This window comes from Zootermopsis nevadensis, unplaced genomic scaffold (assembly GCF_977971745.1).
Source record: "Zootermopsis nevadensis isolate Lab colony 2312 unplaced genomic scaffold, Znev_1.0 Znev_ptg000045l, whole genome shotgun sequence".
NCBI classification, from domain to species: Eukaryota; Metazoa; Arthropoda; class Insecta; order Blattodea; family Termopsidae; genus Zootermopsis; species Zootermopsis nevadensis.
Window position 1 is genome coordinate 2,319,186 of NW_028259177.1, and position 17,939 is coordinate 2,337,124.

Below are 17,939 nucleotides of genomic sequence, written 5' to 3' on the forward strand. Positions count from 1 at the left end.
TGAATGTTGGTAATGAAAGTAAATCGACAATCTGACCGTATAATAAAGCGTGTTATTAAGACATATGTTTTCACATTATGAAAAACATACATGTTACAGTACTTAAATTCTGTCAGTGTGATATTGAGAATATTTGCCGAATTAAGGAACAATAGTTTCAAATTTCACTACGGTGTTAGTTCCGTTCAAAATGGCTGCCTGTGTTTATTTATTAGAATAATGACGTCGTAAACTGATTGATATTATTTAGTACGTTACATTTGAAGAATGTTATTGTTATTCTTTTAGGTAACGATGCAAAGGACTATTAAACCAAAGAAATGTTTATTGTGAGGGCTCTAGAGAAGATACTCAACGACCAAGATATAAAGTGGTCGAACCACTCCCAGTTGAAACGTGCTTGGGAAGTTGCTCGTTCTGTTTCGAATTATATTAACAAAATGTATTTAAAAACACTTTGATTGAACACAGTAAGTGGCGGTTATACTGTAAGTAGTTTTGCATTGCATGTGATTGAATAGTTGATATCTTTATGTCAAGTTTTCATTAATTGTAGTAGCTCCTAATCTTGGTTAATTTTCCTGATTAATTGTCATAACCTTACATTGTAGATACGAAACGAACTGAAAGGTGCAGGTCAGGATGCCCCTAATCCATCATCTGCCTTGCCATTACCAAAGAATGATGAAGCCAATATCATTACAGCAGAGAAATACTTTCTTCCATTGAATTGGCATGTCAGAGCAGATTGTCTTCAGGTACATAACTTGTTACTGAACTTGTGTGTTTTGCAAAGTACAGATTTTATTCTCATGCTACATACATTTGTAAATCAAACTTATTCATTTCAGAAACTCATAGCTTATGGACATTTAGCTGGAAATATTCCTGTCTCAGCTACTCCAGGAAAATATCTTATGTGTATGTTTCAGTGGCCCACAAACAGATGAAGGGGTTCAGTTACAAATGATAAAGGTAATAGAATTTATAAATTAAATAAATGTTTAAGTGTTGTGACCCATAACTGATGATCACTCATTGCCCTGATTATGGAAGCATAAGGAAAATATTGAGAAATATAGTTGTATTTACCATAGAAGAAATATACATTGTACAGTCTTGCCAGTTGTGTTCTTTTCAATATTTTAACATTTATACAATGTTATACCTGTACCATAAAAGCAACCTAGGAGTCAGTTACATCTTCTTGTTCTTCCTTAAGTCATCTCCACACTTTTGGATAGTTTGAGAGGATTTTATTGTATCTTGGTTATATATCATGTCACAGTAGCTGCTGGAGTTATTCTTAATTGTTTCAAATGAAGACTAAGGAAATGCTGTAATGATTTAGTAGATCATTTGATGAATCAAATTGTGTTATGTCAGCATATGAATACTGATAATAAGCTAATTTCAAGTTTGGGTGAGAAAGTGAGAGTTGGTGATGGCCTAATTTTGGTTTCTGTAGCTACAGAGCGATGTCTCGTAAGTCATTTTACAGTAGATCTTCTGTGACCATTTCTGTTGTATTTTGATGACTAATAATCAAACTGCCTTTTGAAATAACTGATACAGGATGTGATTTATACACTACGAATCACATTAATTGATGGATATAATCCCCAATGCAGGGAATTGAACCTGATGATGGCCACATTGGGCTGAAAATGCTGTTCTAGAGAAATTACATTGAACTGAGTGTGTGAAAAGTGACAAAGAAGGAAAACCAAGGAGTGAAATCTCATCAACACTTGTTTTTTTATAGAGCTGAGAAGTCATTAATTAAATCATTTTATAAATACAAATCAAGGAGTGATTTGTTGGGAATAAGAAACTGTCTTCACACTTGTTAGTAGTTACCAGTGCAGAAAGGAGGTTGCAGCACTTGCCTTGTCCATTTATGGTATCTGTTTGTCCATTAATAAGACCTTCCTTTCTTTGTAACGAGTTTAATGACGCACTCGTGGCTTCAGAACTAGCCATATGGTCTTGTGTAATAACCCTGTAGTTAAGAGAGTCTTGGCTTACTTCAAGTCTGTTTCTATTAGGCCTCCAGCGTGGTTATTCAGAAGATGCTGTGTTGAAGCAGATGAACTTATAATGAATGGACCATCACCAGAACTTTCTTCAAGCAAACTGAAGCATAAACCATCGGGACGTCCGAGGAGAGGCTCACTCTCACGAAACGTCACATACGACAAACTGGAAAATGCACAAATGAATGGTACGTTAGAACGAGGTAGGTATTCGTGGTTCTTCTGAAAATAATTAAGAATAGGTTATTAAACGTGGTTAAATTACTTTTGCATTTGCAAAGGCAGTCGACTGAATTTCACACTTACTGCATATATTATCTGATTGAAAAGTATTTGTTGTAACTCAAAATGGAATTATATTATATTACTTTGATGATGTGATGTCTCAGAACAGTACGAGCACATAAAAACATGTTTTAATTTGAAGAACGTGGAACTGCCTTTTGTCGCATGTTTAATATCAAACGTATTTCCAGTGTGGCACGGTCATATGCCGAAAGATTGAAAAATTTAAATTTATATGCTTTATGACGTTAAGAGAACTCGTGTGGTCATTTTATATAAAAAATATTATATGTAACTAATTGAATTTATTTTAAAAAATTGTCTTTATTTACATAGTTACTGCACGCAACATAAATTAATAATATTTGACTGATGCATTTTAAAAAAGTTTAACCATTGATATTATTGCTTTGTGTAAGTAACGCTGGTTTAAGGCAAATCACTAGATTACAAGAATTGACGTACACTGACTTAACCATGAGAAGAATGTGGGGAGACATTGGTGATTGAAATCAAGATTATTAGGCTGCAGTAATCAAAGAACATACTTTACCATGTGCTGTGATAGTAAAGCTTCACTAGCTGGAAGGAATTTACTTTTGTTGATTCCTGTTTTTCACATCTTTTATTGTTATTTGGCTCTTAATAAGAACTGTTCAAAAAATGTATTTTTGTGATATTTCATATGCAAAATTGTTACTTATTTACCATAATAGGTTTCTGTTCTTTGTTAAACAAATGTGTTTTGTCCTTTTTCATCTGGGTTTTACAACGATGTACGAGGTTTGACTGTTTTGAAAGTAGGGAAGTGGGTTCAAGCTCTCGTGGCAGTTCGTTCTTAATCCGATCTTTTTTTGTGGTGATGTAACGTCTTTAAGACAAAGTAACTGCTTATGGTTTGAATTGAACAGACCGGTTTCCGCTGTTGGATGTACTTGTAATGTAAGTCTTCTGGGTTGTGACACCGTGTAGTCTTATAAGTAATTAATAATGTCCCAGGGGAGCGTATCACTTGTTAAAGATGGAATTCATACACATTTTTGCTCAGAAGGTGGAGGTGCTATGTTCCTCTGAACCCCTGTAAGACTATATGATTTTATAACCAGATGACTGCGTTCCACATCTTTAATACCATGAGAATCTGAAATCTAGGCTGTGCTGTATCAGCGAGCGTCTCGAGGAAGAAGCTTTAGTTTGGAGTTGGAGATGTTAAGAATCTCCAAAATACTATCAATGCTCCCTGCATCCATGCAGTTACATTGTCCAGAAAGAAGACCTAAATTGTTAGAAAAGTAATTATTGTAATTATATTTTGTTTATTTGAAACATGTTTTAGTACTGAATGTCATTGACACGTATGGTCTAATGGGTGCACAAAAGCAACGTAATTCATTAATGGAACACGTGAATTTTGCTGCCATAGATTATGCATGTTTTCAAGTATGCTATACCTACAACACAATACATGGCTTATTTTATAGAGAATAATAATAATTTGTGCCTGAGATTTGAGTTTTTCATGGCAATGAAGATGGCAGTCATTGTCATAATTTGCATGAAAGTGTGTTAGAAGCCCACAATAATTAAATGTTATATTGTTACTAAAACGTGCTATTAAACATTAAGAGAATGCTTAAAATATTCTCAGAGAAATAATTTGGTTCACATTAAACATTGTTTATATGATAGCTGGGAATATTGTACAATGACATGACTGTCTCTCTGTGGGACTGTGGCTATTAACTGGTCCATTGGCCACCCCCAGATGATACATGAATGAAAATGGAGCGTCAGTGAAATGATATTTGAAGGTAAAAACTGGAAAACTCAGGGAAAAACAAGTCCGAATGCAAATTTGTCCCCCACCAATCCCATATAGGCTGCCCTGGGCATGAATGTGAGCTTCACTGGCGAGACGTCAGTGAATTATCACCTGTGCCCTGCCATGCCCGTTTCGGTATCTGCCTTACGTGTTGCATCCAGCACCTCGGCTTATAGAAGACCGTGTGAGGCACAGACCATGTTCGTTAGAGTCACAGTACATGAGACACAGTCCGACGGCGATTTGTCCTGCATGGCTTCAGGTGGGGTGAAATTTGAAAAAAATTTTGAAATTTTTCCAAAATTTTCGAAAAATCAAAAAACGCTGACAATTGTCTGAAAAGCGCACAAAACCGAAAATTTTTGAAAAATTCCACTTTCAAAATTTTTTCAAAAATATAAAAAATTTGGGTTTTGTGCGCTTTTCAGACAATTTCCAGCGTTTTTTGATTTTTCGAATTTTTTTAAAAAAAATTAAAAACGCTAGAAAATGTCCAAATAGCGCACAAAACCAAAAAGATTTGAAAAACTCCACTTTCAAAATTTTTTCCAAAAATTTCAAAATTTTTGGGTTTTGTGCGCTTTTGAGACAATTTCCAGCGTTTTTTGATTTTTCGAAAAAATTTTAAAAATTTGAAATTTTCTATAAAAAAATTAAGAAATCAAAAAACGCTGGAAATTGTCGAAAAAGCGCACAAAACCTAAAAAATTTGAAAAATTCCAGTTTCAAAATTTTTTTCAAAAATTTCAAAATTTTTGGGTTTTGTGCGCTTTTCAGACAATTTCCATCGTCTTTTGATTTTTCGAAAATTTTGAATTTTTTTTTCAAAACTCTCACCAAGGGATGCATGCCAACCTCAGCGAATGCCTCACTATGTCTCTGCCGGACTCGTCCTCGATCCGTGTCTCTCTACTGCTTTCTGTCGCACATTTTGCAACATCTCACAGTTAGAACATCTTGTAGAATAACCTGTCTTGACTGTGACCTATGTAGCAGGTACTTCGAGAGCAACATTGACAAGTTTATTCGGTTCAGGATGTCTATTTCTCGGCCACCAATATTTCTGAATCTTGTCATTGCTTTTCGATAGGAAGGACAAAGTCAAGGAAATAAGAGCTGAAAGTAGAATTGACATGTTATTGGAACTGTCGAATTATTTTAAAATATATATTTTATCATAGATTCTTCTCTCGTAAACGTGATTCAAGCAATGGTCGTCTGAAGAAGGTAAGAACTCAAGAAACAGCTGTGGATGGAGATGTCAATCCTGAGAGAAAACCAGTTGGCATGGGCCGCACTAGTAGACTACATGTGCGGACACCACGAGTGAGGGTCTCGCAGGTGAGCTTCTGTACAATAAGGTTGTAATAAGAGGTACATGAAATATCCATTTGACTTCTATTTAATAAAAGGTTATGTTTTGGAACTGGAAGTAAGCTCTAAGTCCAAATGCTTAAGAACTGATAATGTACTAGGACTGGCTAACTTTTAAGAGGTGTGACAGTTAAGTTCCCAGAATGCCTGCATACATTTTACATTCAGTAGCGACTTAGTAATAACTAAGCAGCGATATGTGTTTTTTTTTGCTGTTGAAGGAAATAAGGCAGTTGTGGATGAAACAGTGGCTTAGTTACGTCTTGGAAGAAAAATTAGTGATAGTTTGTTGGAGCAACACATTTACATCAGGTTTCATGTCAAGTTAAGCAGAAGTATGAGTGTCAACAGAGGCTTCTGGTGATGTTGCTATGGAAAAGTCATTTCAAGATTTTATTTCTCTAAAAAGAAGAATAATGGCTTCCTTATCCATCTTCAGGGCTTGTTACAGACAGTGTTTAATTTTGATATGACAGACTTTAAGACTTTTGTTCCTCTGTGCAGAAATTTCTCATGTACTGTCTCTAATTCTTTTGGCATTCTGCAGTTGGAGGCTAAGCAGAAAAACACTTCCATCTACGGTGTTGCATTTATGCCCTCTTATTCAGTTGTGCTTTACTTCATATTCTGCTAATTTCATTTCAGTAATAAATATAAATTAATTAATGAGTAAACAAATTGCTTTCAGACGGACTTGAAAATTATTCCACCTTCCATCCCAGACAGAAGTCCAAAGGTAATGTCTGTCCCAGCTGTCTCAGGAGCGGAATCTATTGGCAATGAGATATTCGACTCATCAATGAGTACTTCTATGGTGTAAGGATCTTCCCTGGACAGGACCCAACTCATGTGTACGTGGGCTGGGTAGCAACGCAGTATCACTTCTTCAGCAAGGATTTCAATCAGAGTAGTGTCCGCAAGGCTTCTGTTATGATTGTGGATGACCACGACAGAATTATTGAAAGGTGACAACATAATCCTCTGTGTTCTAATTTTCTTGCCACATTCTGCAATAGCGATGGCTTACGTAATGTTACAAGTAACTATTTAAGTTTATTCCAATTAAAACTGAGCTGTTATGTATACATAATTAAGTTTATAGTCTTTTGAGTTTAGAAACATTGGAATGCTTTTCTTTTTGTAAGGAAAGGTGGTCTTATGTTATTATTACACCGTTTTAGTTCACATGTGTACATCCCACTAATTATTTTAGATTCATTTTGTGATATCACTAAATTTGGTATGTCTGTCATGCAATTAAAAGCCATACCACCTTTATACCCTCTAATTTCCCACAACCAGTAATGCCATCTTGGCTGCATTACAAACATATGAGGTGGGATTCATTTCCTCGTTCACAAGACTCCTCATTGTTCACTGGTACTAATACTTTTTATCTTTGAAATTATGAAATTTGAAAGCAAACTATTAAGTTTTGTTACAATAGCATTGATCGTCAGAGTCATAAAATGAGTCAGCACTGTAAGGTGATGCAGACAGAAATTTAGTTACAGAATTACAGAATTTTGCACCAACATTTGCATAATTTATTTATATAATCTAGATTGTAGGGCATTTTTCAGATTCCTTCATTATTATTATATGTTTTGTGTGTTGTAACTTTAATACATACTGAGGAGATGGACAGGATTTTCTGTAACTACAAATATACAGCTGGCTCTTCTTAATGTGATACATCATCCAATATTTTTTTCACCTTTGCTAAATGCATTAAATTATTTTAATTTTCTATATTCTGACATAAAAGTCTGCAAAACATTATTATTTACCAAAGCAAAATAATGAATGTAATCAGTCACTTTCAGGTCTTATTTTTATACAGTTCCTTCAGAACTTGCAACTACATGTGTCCGTCGGCCAGAACTTTTGCGACCACATGCTTATTAAAATGCACCCTTTAATAAATCATTGTTTCTCTATTTTTTGCAGTTTCCACCAATGCTTGAAACCTCATCAGTGGGCACGAGTACCTAATCAATCTCTGCAAGTGCATGCCCTGAAGCTGTCAGACATTCGTGGTTGGAGTATGCTGTGTGAAGACGCTGTGTCCGTGTTGGCACTTCACATTCCAGAAGAAGACAGACGCATCGATATTTTGGAATTAATTGAGATGGAACGATTGCTGAGGTAACTGTGAACACCTCGTGACAGACGATAAATATTCATACACACACAATCTTCCTTTCTGTTCACATTCGATACTATGACAGATAAAGGACTTCATGGCATGGAGAAAGGAAACCTGTGATTATATAATGATTCCAAAACCATGCCTAGATGTTAACTACAGCAGTGAAACCATATGATGAAGCTTAGGTTATGTTTCTCATTCCAACGATTACTTTCGTCAACACTGCATCTCAATACACTCATCTTAGCTCTGGTTCTTTGTATTTAAACTGTTTGAGCCAGGCAGCTAAAGTCAGTATAGTGACTGACTACAGGTTGAATGGTCAAGATTTAATTCCTGACAGTGACTCTGCATTGAGACTATCTGTGGGTCCCACCCGGCTTTCTGTCCAATGGGTACCAGGGGTCGTTTCCCCAGGAGTAAGGCGCTGCCAGGTCGTGACACTGACTACTTGCCTCCGTCTAGTGCCTGAGTTGAGAATGAGTGGGAGCTACACCTCCTCTCACCCCCCCCCCCCCCCCCCCCCCCCAAGCACCAACATGGCCCCTTAGCAGTTTAGCTTTACTTTTAGTTTTACGAAATGTTTAGTCTAATAGTTTGAAAATACCCCAAGAAAACATTTTCTAAATTTGTCTGTCAAGAAATAACAATCTGAAAGCCGGCGAATTATCTTTCACAACCTACAATTTAGCAGTGAATTTGGTGTCATTAATTTTAGAGCCCGTTACTGCAGTTGAAGGAACTTATGCACTGGAGATGATATTCTTGCAAGTTAACAGAATGGATGAAATACTAAAGCCCCTTGCAGCGTAATTGATTATGGGATGATCACCTTTCAAATTATAACCTGTACCTCAAGGAAAAACGTAATAGTCCACCCAGTGTAACCCAGAAATCTGTAGCAAATAAGAGTCTTATTTGGCTAGAGAGCTCATTGCAGTTTCATTTTAAAGGTGACAGGATTACAGTTTCCTATGTAGAGAATCTGAGTGTAAATATTGTACTGTACGTGTTTCTGAAATATTTGCTTCGGCTAATTAATACCACTGGAATATAATAGAATTTCCTGCGAGGCTTTTGTCTTGCGGTTTTCATGCCCACACTGTCACTTTGTACGCCGCGCTCTGATACCAGTCCAATTATCGTGCAGCTCATGCCCTCTGTCTCCATGTGGACCAGAATCAACTATTATATGTCAGGGCCCTTGCGACAGGGTTCCTATGATCTGCTTCACTTGGAATCACGTGCTACAGCGATGCGAGTAGTTCTTCCTGAGGTGATAAAGTTGCGTCATATTGTGATAAATATATATTTGTTTAAATCTTGTCAGTCTAATCACAATAAAATTCCTATTAAATATTAAAATATTACTATAATTAACATTTAAATATTTAAAAAATATATATATAAAATATATTCCTGCTTTGTTCATCGTAATACTTATACAATATTAGTGCCATAATTAAATTTATAATTTTAAACTGTATTTTATAATAGTTTACGTAAACAAATTCTTCTCGTCGTTATTCAGATTATACATTTTTAAGTGTTGCGTAAGGTTTTTACGCATGCTTGTATTAAATTCATTGAATCCCATTCTGCTGTAATTAAAATGAATTTTAATTCTTATCTGTAAATTTTATATCAGTTCTGACATGGTGCTTTATCCTCCTTACGAATTTTTACATACTTGAGACCTACAAATCTTCTTCAGATATTTACGACAAAAATTCCGAACACAAGATGGAAGAGAATTCACAGACCCCACAGCAGTAGAATCTTACTTCTGTAGTTTGACTTTGTAGACATTTCGTTGTGTTAAGTGTGCAAATAGGAATTGGAATCAGCACAGCACATAATTATAAAACATAACTTTGCTAATATTTTAAAAAGAAGTTAAGTATGACTTTGAATTATAAGGTATTCAGGGGAAAAAACATGCAACAGGTTTTGTACGCAGCGTATTCATAATTTTTTTAGGTTACAGGAGCATGTGATACGTGAATGAAAGCTCACTTTTTGTGGAATGTATGTGGTCTTCATGTGAACACATGTTCGGTCTGAGATCTTTCAGCCCTGTGGACTCGCTGTAGTCCACAACACATGACCTTTAATCTCCTCAGGAACAGTTTCAACTTTACTTACATTTCCTGAACTGAGTGTGGGTTGATGCATGATTTTTTGAGGTAGCCCCCCCCCCCCCCTTAGGAAGCAGTCGCAGGGATTTTTGTCTGGTGAGGATTTCAACTGAACTATGCCTATGGGCTTTCAGAATGAACAGAATTGGCATTCACTGACTGCTTATTCAGTAAATGTGTTTTGTGAGTGTCAAACTAGTCTTGTGTTTTTCCATATGATTCTTATTTTGTCAGTGTCGAGTCTTAAAAATTTTGTGTTCATATGTTTGGCCTAATTTGATTGTATATTCATAAGTTACTGTAGTATATGTTAATTAAATTTTGAGTTTGGTAATTATCTGAAGTAATGATTTTGTCTTTCAGGGAGGTTTGTAAAAATGAATATATCGTTCCGTTGGGTCCAGAGTTAAAGGAATTATATGAAGATCCTGCAATGGACCATAGTCTGCGCTACGTAAAAACAGAATCAGTAAGACCACAGATGAATATGACAGACATACATTTTTAAATTATTGTAAGAAGAATAGAAAATATTATTAGAATTCTGTTTTGCTAAGAAAATGTTAAACTTGTTGTACTCTGTGAAAAAGGAGAAAATACGTACACACACGTGCACGTAAAAACTTTATAATGCTGAATCAGGATTACATTTTTTTTGATATTGGGAAGTTTTATTAAAATTTGTTGGCATTTTCCAATTTTGGTTACAATTGCATTATATTAATGGACACTTTACTGAAAATGAAAATGACTTGGTTGGGAACCCGCGGGCTACCTTCCTGATTCGATTTTATTGAAGTCTGTGATGTGATTGGTTCTTATTCTCACAGTTACAGTTGAAACCTGTTTGTAGTAAAGCAACAAATTGGATAAAATATTTCTTAAACTGCACGTTTGGTTCCACAGGGTCCCATTTTTATATTAATGATAAAATTTTAATAAATGATGTGTTTCTATCATATGGCCAGTCAGATTGCTTCTAAGTCGAATATTTACGTATTCAATGAATTCAATTAAAGATAAAGATTTCCGTCTTCTGGGATGTTGCGCCGTGTAGTCTGGTCGATGTTAACCAACGTTTCGGAGGTCATACTGCCTCCGTCATCAGGGCGATTAAAGATAGTTTTTGTGGGACCAGTTACAAGAGACTACTGTGTATAAATTGTATAAACTTGGGCATTTGTGGAATGGTTTGATTCGATTAATTCTTTATAAAGAGCTGTGCGTGTACTAATGAAAATGTTCGATGTTATTTCAGGCCCTTGCTGAAATTGTTGGAGGATGTTGTTAAGTCGCTGATCATGATTGATCCAGGGACTTGGGATGAATCATTTCAGGAAGGTAATTTTTGTATGTGTATAATAATTTGAGATAAAAGCTGGAAAGAGAGAGCATTTAAATATTAACCTTTCTTGGCCTTGCATTATGGCTTATGTGCGTTCGAGCTGGCCACTAGCATACAACTAAACCATTAATGTTTTAGGTATGACATTTAAATTCCCGTGGTCTACGCACGTGTATATAAAGTGATCCTTGTTACGAAATACAGTGTATTTATTGCATTTTTAAGCTTAGAATGTCAAATGAAAGCTCTGTTCTTGAGAATGAACCCATTTACCTGAACGTAAAGTTTTTGTAAAAATCTGTCTTTATATACGTAACTACTTTACATTTATTTTCAGTTATTTCAGGTTTCTTTATGCCCGAACCCTCAGTTTTGTAGTCGTGTTGTACGACCTGACTGTTCGTGCCTCGACACAGGGTCTGTGAAGTTATTTCTAGACTGAGTTAGCTGTATGAATAACTTTTAATCTTTTCCTGTCAATTCACGATACAGAAATGCCCACATTTTCCATGATGATTTGATATCTGAAATGAACTCTTATCACATTGGAGGGAGTGAAATTAAATTTATTACTTCTTCTTACATTCAGAGTTTGTTGTCCTGCTGCTGACCATATGACTGCATCTTGACAATTTATTAGTAAAAATTGTCTACGTGATAAGTAAGTCACTGCAAAAGCAGGGAATTGAACCTGATGATGGCCACATTGGGCTGAAAATGCTGTTCTAGAGAAATTACATTGAACTGAGTCTGTGAAAAGTGACAAAGAAGGAAAACCAAGGAGTGAAATCTCATCAACACTTGTTTCTTTATAGAGCTGAGAAGTCATAATTTAAATCATTTTATAAATACAAATCAAGGAGTGATTTGCTGGGAATAAGAAACTGTCTTCACACTTGTCAGTAGTTACCAGTGCAGGATACAGGTTGCAGCACTTGAATTGTTCATTAATAAGACCTTCGTTTCTTTGTAACGAGTTTAATGACGCACTCGTGGCTTCAGAACTATCCATATGGTCTTGTGTAATAACCCTGTAGTTAAGAGAGTCTTGGCTTACTTCAAGTCTGTTTCTATTAGGCCTCCAGCGTGGTTATTCAGAAGATGCTGTTGAAGCAGATGGACTTATAATGAATGGACCATCACCAGAACCTTCTGCAAGCAAACTGAAGCATAAACCATCCAGACGTCCGAGGAGAGGCTCGCTCTCACGAAACGTCACATACGACAAACTGGAAAATGCACAAATGAATGGTACGTTAGAACGAGGTAGGTATTCGTGGTTCTTCTGAAAATAATTAAGAATAGGTTATTAAACGTGGTTAAATTACATGTGCATTTGCAAAGGCAGTTGACTGAATTTCACACTTACTGCATATATTATCTGATTGAAAAGTATTTGTTGTAACTCAAAATGAAATTATATTATATTACTTTGATGATGTGATGTCTCAGAACAGTACGAGCACATAAAGACATGTTTTAATTTGAAGAACGTGGAACTGCCTTTTGTCGCATGTTTAATATCAAACGTATTTCCAGTATGGCACGGTCATAGGCCGAAAGATTGAAAATTTAAATTTATATGCTTTATGACGTTAAGAGAACCGATGTGGTCATTTTATATAAAAAATATTATTTGTAACTAATTAAATTTATTTTAAAAAATTGTCTTTATTTACATAGTTACTGCACGCAACATAAATTAATAATATTTGACTGATGCATTTTAAAAAAGTTTAACCATTGATATTATTGCTTTGTGTAAGTAACGCTGGTTTAAGGCAAATCACTAGATAAACAAGAATTGACGTACATGAGAAGAATGTGGGGAGACATTGGTGATTGAAATCAATATTATTAGGCTGCAGTAATCAAAGAACATACTTAACCATGTGCTGTGATAGTAAAGCGTCACCAGCTGGAAGGAATTTACTTTTGTTGATTCCTGTTTTTCAAATCTTTTATTGTTATTTGGCTCTTAATAAGAACTGTTCAAATTTTGGTGATATTTCATATATGAAATTGTTACTTATTTACCATAATAGGTTTCTGTTCTTTGTTAAACAAATGTATTTTGTCCTTTTTCATCCGGGTTTTACAACGGTGTACGAGGTTTGACTGTTTTGAAAGTAGGGAAGTGGGTTCAAGCTCTCGTGGCAGTTCGTTCTTAATCCGATCTTTTTTTGTGGTGATGTAACGTCTTTAAGACAAAGTAACTGCTTATGGTTTCCACTGTTGGATGTACTTGTAATGTAAGTCTTCTGGGTTGTGACACCGTGTAGTCTTATAAGTAATTAATAATGTCCCAGGGGAGCATATCACTTGTTAAAGATGGAATTCATACACATTTCTGCCCAGAAGGTGGAGGTGCTATGTTCCTCTGACCCCCTGTAAGACTATATGATTTTATAACCAGATGACTGCATTCCACATCTTTAATACCATGAGAATCTGAAATCTAGGCTGTGCTGTATCAGCGAGCGTCTTGAGGAAGTAGCTTTAGTTTGGAGTTGGAGATGTTAAGAATCTCCAAAATACTATCAATGCTCCCTGCATCCATGCAGTTACGTTGTCCAGAAAGGGGACCTAAATTGTTAGAAAAGTAATTATTTTAATTATATTTTGTTTATTTGAAACATGTTTTAGTACTGAATGTCATTGACACGTATGGTCTAATGGGTGCACAAAAGCAACGTAATTCATTAATGGAACACGTGAATTTTGCTGCCATAGATTATGCATGTTTTCAAGTATGCTATACCTACAACACAATACATGGCTTATTTTATAGAGAATAATAATAATTTGTGCCTGAGATTTGAGTTTTTCATGGCAATGAAGATGGCAGTCATTGTCATAATTTGCATGAAAGTGTGTTAGAAGCCCACAATAATTAAATGTTATAACTAACTAACTAGATGGCTTACCGAACCCGAAGGTTCATCACCGAATTAACCAAAGCCCTCCACCGGACCCTGTCCTGGGCCAACAAAATCCAGTTTCCTTCAACTCCTATCTCGGATAGATCCCGCCTGAGATTATCCTCCCATCTACGTCTAGGTCTCCCCAGCGGTCTCTTCCCTTCAGGTTTCCCAACCAGTACCCGGTGCACACCTCTTGTCCCATCCATGCGCGCTACATGTCCCGCCCATCTCACTCTTCTCGACTTAATCACCCTCACAATACTGGGGGAGCAGTACAGATTTTTAAGCTCGTCATTGTGCAGTTTTCTCCACGCCCCATCGTCTTCCCTCTTAGGCCCAAATATCCTCCTCAACACCCGATTCTCAAACACCTGCAATCTGTGTTCCTCCCTCTGAGTGAGAGACCATGTTTCGCACCCATACAAAACAACAGGCAAGATTATTGTTTTGTATACTTTAATTTTCAGGTTCTTAGAAATCAGACGGGAAGACAAAATATTTTGGACTGAGAAGTAGCAAGCATTTCCGGAATTTAGTCTCCTCCTAACTTCCTCACAAGTATCATTTTGATTTGTTATTGTTGTTCCCAAATATTTGAACTTTGTAACCCTTTCAAAGGATTTATTAGCTACCCTAAGATAATTTTGCCCGCCTGTCTTCTGATGACGAGATACTAACATGTACTTAGTTTTTTCTGAATTTACTTCCAGCCCCACTTGTCTACCAGCCTCTAGTAAAACTTCTGCGTTCCTCTTTATTGTATTTATATCGTCCCCCAATAAATTAACATCATCAGCATATGCCAATAGCTGATGTGTCCCGTTCAATTGCAAACCCTCCTGCCTACCTTGGACCTTCCTGATGGCGTATTCTAGCGCAAAGTTAAAGAGCAAGGGAGACAAAGCATCTCCTTGTTTTAGACCGTTCTTGATGAGGAATGTCTCAGATACATATTTACCTACTCGAATTTTGCTGCAGGTTTCATTTAAGCACATTTTTATTAGACCCACTAGCTTCTTTGGTATACCAAATTCAATAAGAATATTATATAGCACTTCTCTCTTCACAGAGTCATAGGCTTTTTTGAAATCTATAAATAACTGATGTACAGTCCCACCGAACTCCCATTTTTTCTCTAGTATCTGACGAATGCAAAAGATCTGATCAATCGTTGATCTGTTTCGTCTGAACCCACACTGATGATCCCCAATAGTTTCATTCGCATATGGGGTTAATCTTGCCAAAAGAATGTTGGATAGAATTTTGTATGAGGTTGATAGCAGCGATATTCCTCGGTAATTACCACACTCAGTCTTGTCCCCCTTCTTATAAATAGGAATAATTATGGATTCCTTCCATTGATGTGGCATCTCTTCCTTATCCCAAATTAACTGAATAAGCTTATGGATCCTCATATGCAACCCTTTGCCACCTGCTTTAATTAATTCGGCCGGAATCTGATCAATTCCTGGAGATTTATAACTTTTCAACTTCCCAATGGCTAGTTCCACTTCATCTAAGCTAGGTTCTGGCACCAACAGTTCAGCTGTATGCATTTTAATCTGTCTAATATCACCAGTATCATGAACATTTAAGAGCTCGCTAAAGAAATTTTTCCACCTATTCACAATTTTTATTGGATCTGCAAGCAAATTGCCACTATCATCCTTTACCAAATTAGTCTGGGGTTGATATCCTTTCTTAAAGTTATTAATGCCTCTGTACAGGTCTCTGATGTTTTTTTCCTTACTATTTGTCTCAAGTTCAGCAATTTTGCCCTTCAGGTATTCCCTTTTCTTAGTCCTAAAGGTTCTACTAGCCTCACGTCTCACGTTACATAGATTATCCGCATTTGTTTTGTTTGGGTTCTGCAACCATTGAAATTTTGTTTGCTTCCTTCGATCTATTAATTTTGAACATTCTTCATCAAACCACGGTTTATTTTGCTTTCTCCTGTAGTATCCTAGTTTCTCTTTTGCTGAAATTTTGATGCAGTTTCTGACATTTTCCCACTCCCTGTTGATGTCCACACTTTCATTATCCTCATTTGTCTCTAAAATTTGAAACCTATTCGAAATTTCAACTTGATATTGTTCCTTTGCCTCTCCCTCACTTAATTTTTTCAAATCAAATCTTTCTGTGTCAAAATTTTGTTTAGTTCGTCTACTTACTGAAAGCCGCTCCCTCACTTTTGCTACCACCAGATAATGATCAGTGTCGCAATCTGCTCCTCTGAATGATCTCACATCAATTACATTTGTCTGCCTTCTCTTATCTACTAAAACATGATCTATTTGATTGTGTGTTCTGCCATCTGGGGAAGTCCAAGTGTATTTATGAACATCACGGTGTGGAAATTTTGTACTTTTTACAATTAAATCTTTTGACGTAGCGAAGGTCACTGCTCTGACGCCATTATCATTACTAAGTGCATGGAGACTCTCGCTGCCTATTGTGGGTTTGAAGACATCCTCCCTCCCAATTTTTGCATTGAAATCTCCTAGCAGAATTTTCATGTGATACTTGCCAAATGTATCAAATACTGATTCCAATTCTTCATAAAAGCTATCCTTGATATCATCGCTTTTGTCTTCAGTTGGGGCATGAACATTAAGGACAATGATGTCGCACCAACGTCCTTCCAAAATTACGTAAGACAACCTGTCACTAACAAATTCTACTCTCTTAACTGCTGCCCTAATTCTGCTATGAACAAAAAAACCCGTCCCTAGCTGATGATTGTCATTCCCCTTTCCATAGAAAAATGTAAAATTGTCCACTGGGATCGTGCCCTCCCCCTCCCATCGCACTTCCTGCACTGCCACTAAGTCTAACTTATAATTCCCTAATTCCCTACACACTGATTTCAGTGCCCCAGCCCTATAGAGGCTCCTAATGTTCCAGGTACCAAATCTCATGTCCTTAATCAATTGCCGTGGTCGTGCCAAAGAGTCCGTCCTGATCCGAGGCTTGGTTGATTTTTTCGTAACACATATTTTTTTTAAAGGTGAAAGGTTGTTAGCCCTACACCCAACCCCCAACCTGGAGGACCAGGGTATCACTCTTAGTCTAGCGCATCTCCTTAGACCTGTCCGGCTTGGGTGACCCTACCATGAGCCGAAGCTCAGGCCGGCATAGCCCTAAGGGTCATTTGAGCACGCAAGCCTCCTCACCCGGCAGATTGCCTTCGACAAGGTGGTGATACCTTCGAGAAGGAATTAAATGTTATATTGTTACTAAAACGTGCTATTAAACATTAAGAGAATGCTTAAAATATTCTCAGAGAAATAATTTGATTCACATTAAACATTGTTTATATGATAGCTGGGAATATTGTACAATGACATGACTGTCTCTCTGTGGGACTGTGGCTCTTAACTGGCCCATTGGCCACCCCCAGATGATACATGAATGAAAATGGAGCGTCAGTGAAATGATATTTGCAGGTAGAAACTGGAAAACTCAGGGAAAAACAAGTCCGAATGCCAATTTGTCCCCCGCAAATCCCATATAGGCTGCCCTGGGCATGAACGTGAGCTTCACTGGTGAGAAGTCAGTGAATTATCACCTGTGCCCTGCCATGCCGTCTCGGTATCTGCCTTACGTGTTGCATCCAGCACCTCGGCTTATAGAGACCGTGTGAGGCACAGACCGCGTTCGTCAGAGACACAGTCCGACGGCGATCTGTCCTGCATGGCATCAGGTGGAGTGAAATTTGAAAAAAAATTTGAAATTTCTCCAAAATTTTCGAAAAATCAAAAAACGCTGACAATTGGCTTCCTTATCCATCTTCAGGGCCTGTTACAGACGGTGTTTAATTTTGATATGACTTTTGTTCCTCTGTGCAGAAATTTCTCATGTAC

At 36.7% G+C, this 17,939-nt stretch overlaps 1 protein-coding gene and 1 long non-coding RNA gene across 12 annotated transcripts in view; one reads left to right on the top strand and one right to left on the bottom strand.

The window, feature by feature from the left end:
- LOC147871640 (uncharacterized) overlaps nucleotides 1-12,342 on the bottom strand; it is a 96,489-nt gene extending 84,147 nt beyond the window's left edge. For 5 of the 8 annotated variants that reach the window (XR_015538595.1, XR_015538598.1, XR_015538591.1 and 2 more), the window contains exon 1: nucleotides 2,029-2,158. This is a non-coding gene — a long non-coding RNA (uncharacterized LOC147871640). Of the gene's footprint in view, nucleotides 1-2,028; nucleotides 2,159-12,209 lie in introns of those variants that run through there. The other 3 variants (XR_015538596.1, XR_015538599.1, XR_015538597.1) reach the window with 3 other exon arrangements.
- LOC147871641 (ryanodine receptor-like) overlaps nucleotides 2,089-17,939 on the top strand; it is a 64,389-nt gene continuing 48,538 nt past the window's right edge. Inside the window, exons 1-7 of one of the 4 annotated variants that reach the window (XM_087360565.1) lie at nucleotides 2,089-2,224; nucleotides 5,325-5,484; nucleotides 6,206-6,482; nucleotides 7,468-7,665; nucleotides 10,171-10,276; nucleotides 11,066-11,148; nucleotides 12,230-12,418. In XM_087360565.1, the coding sequence (XP_087216691.1) occupies nucleotides 6,448-6,482; nucleotides 7,468-7,665; nucleotides 10,171-10,276; nucleotides 11,066-11,098 (372 nt within the window). In that variant the 5' untranslated portion in view covers nucleotides 2,089-2,224; nucleotides 5,325-5,484; nucleotides 6,206-6,447 and the 3' untranslated portion in view covers nucleotides 11,099-11,148; nucleotides 12,230-12,418. Of the gene's footprint in view, nucleotides 2,240-3,452; nucleotides 3,614-5,324; nucleotides 5,485-6,205; nucleotides 6,483-7,467; nucleotides 7,666-10,170; nucleotides 10,277-11,065; nucleotides 11,149-12,229; nucleotides 12,419-17,939 lie in introns of those variants that run through there. The other 3 variants (XM_087360564.1, XM_087360562.1, XM_087360568.1) reach the window with 3 other exon arrangements.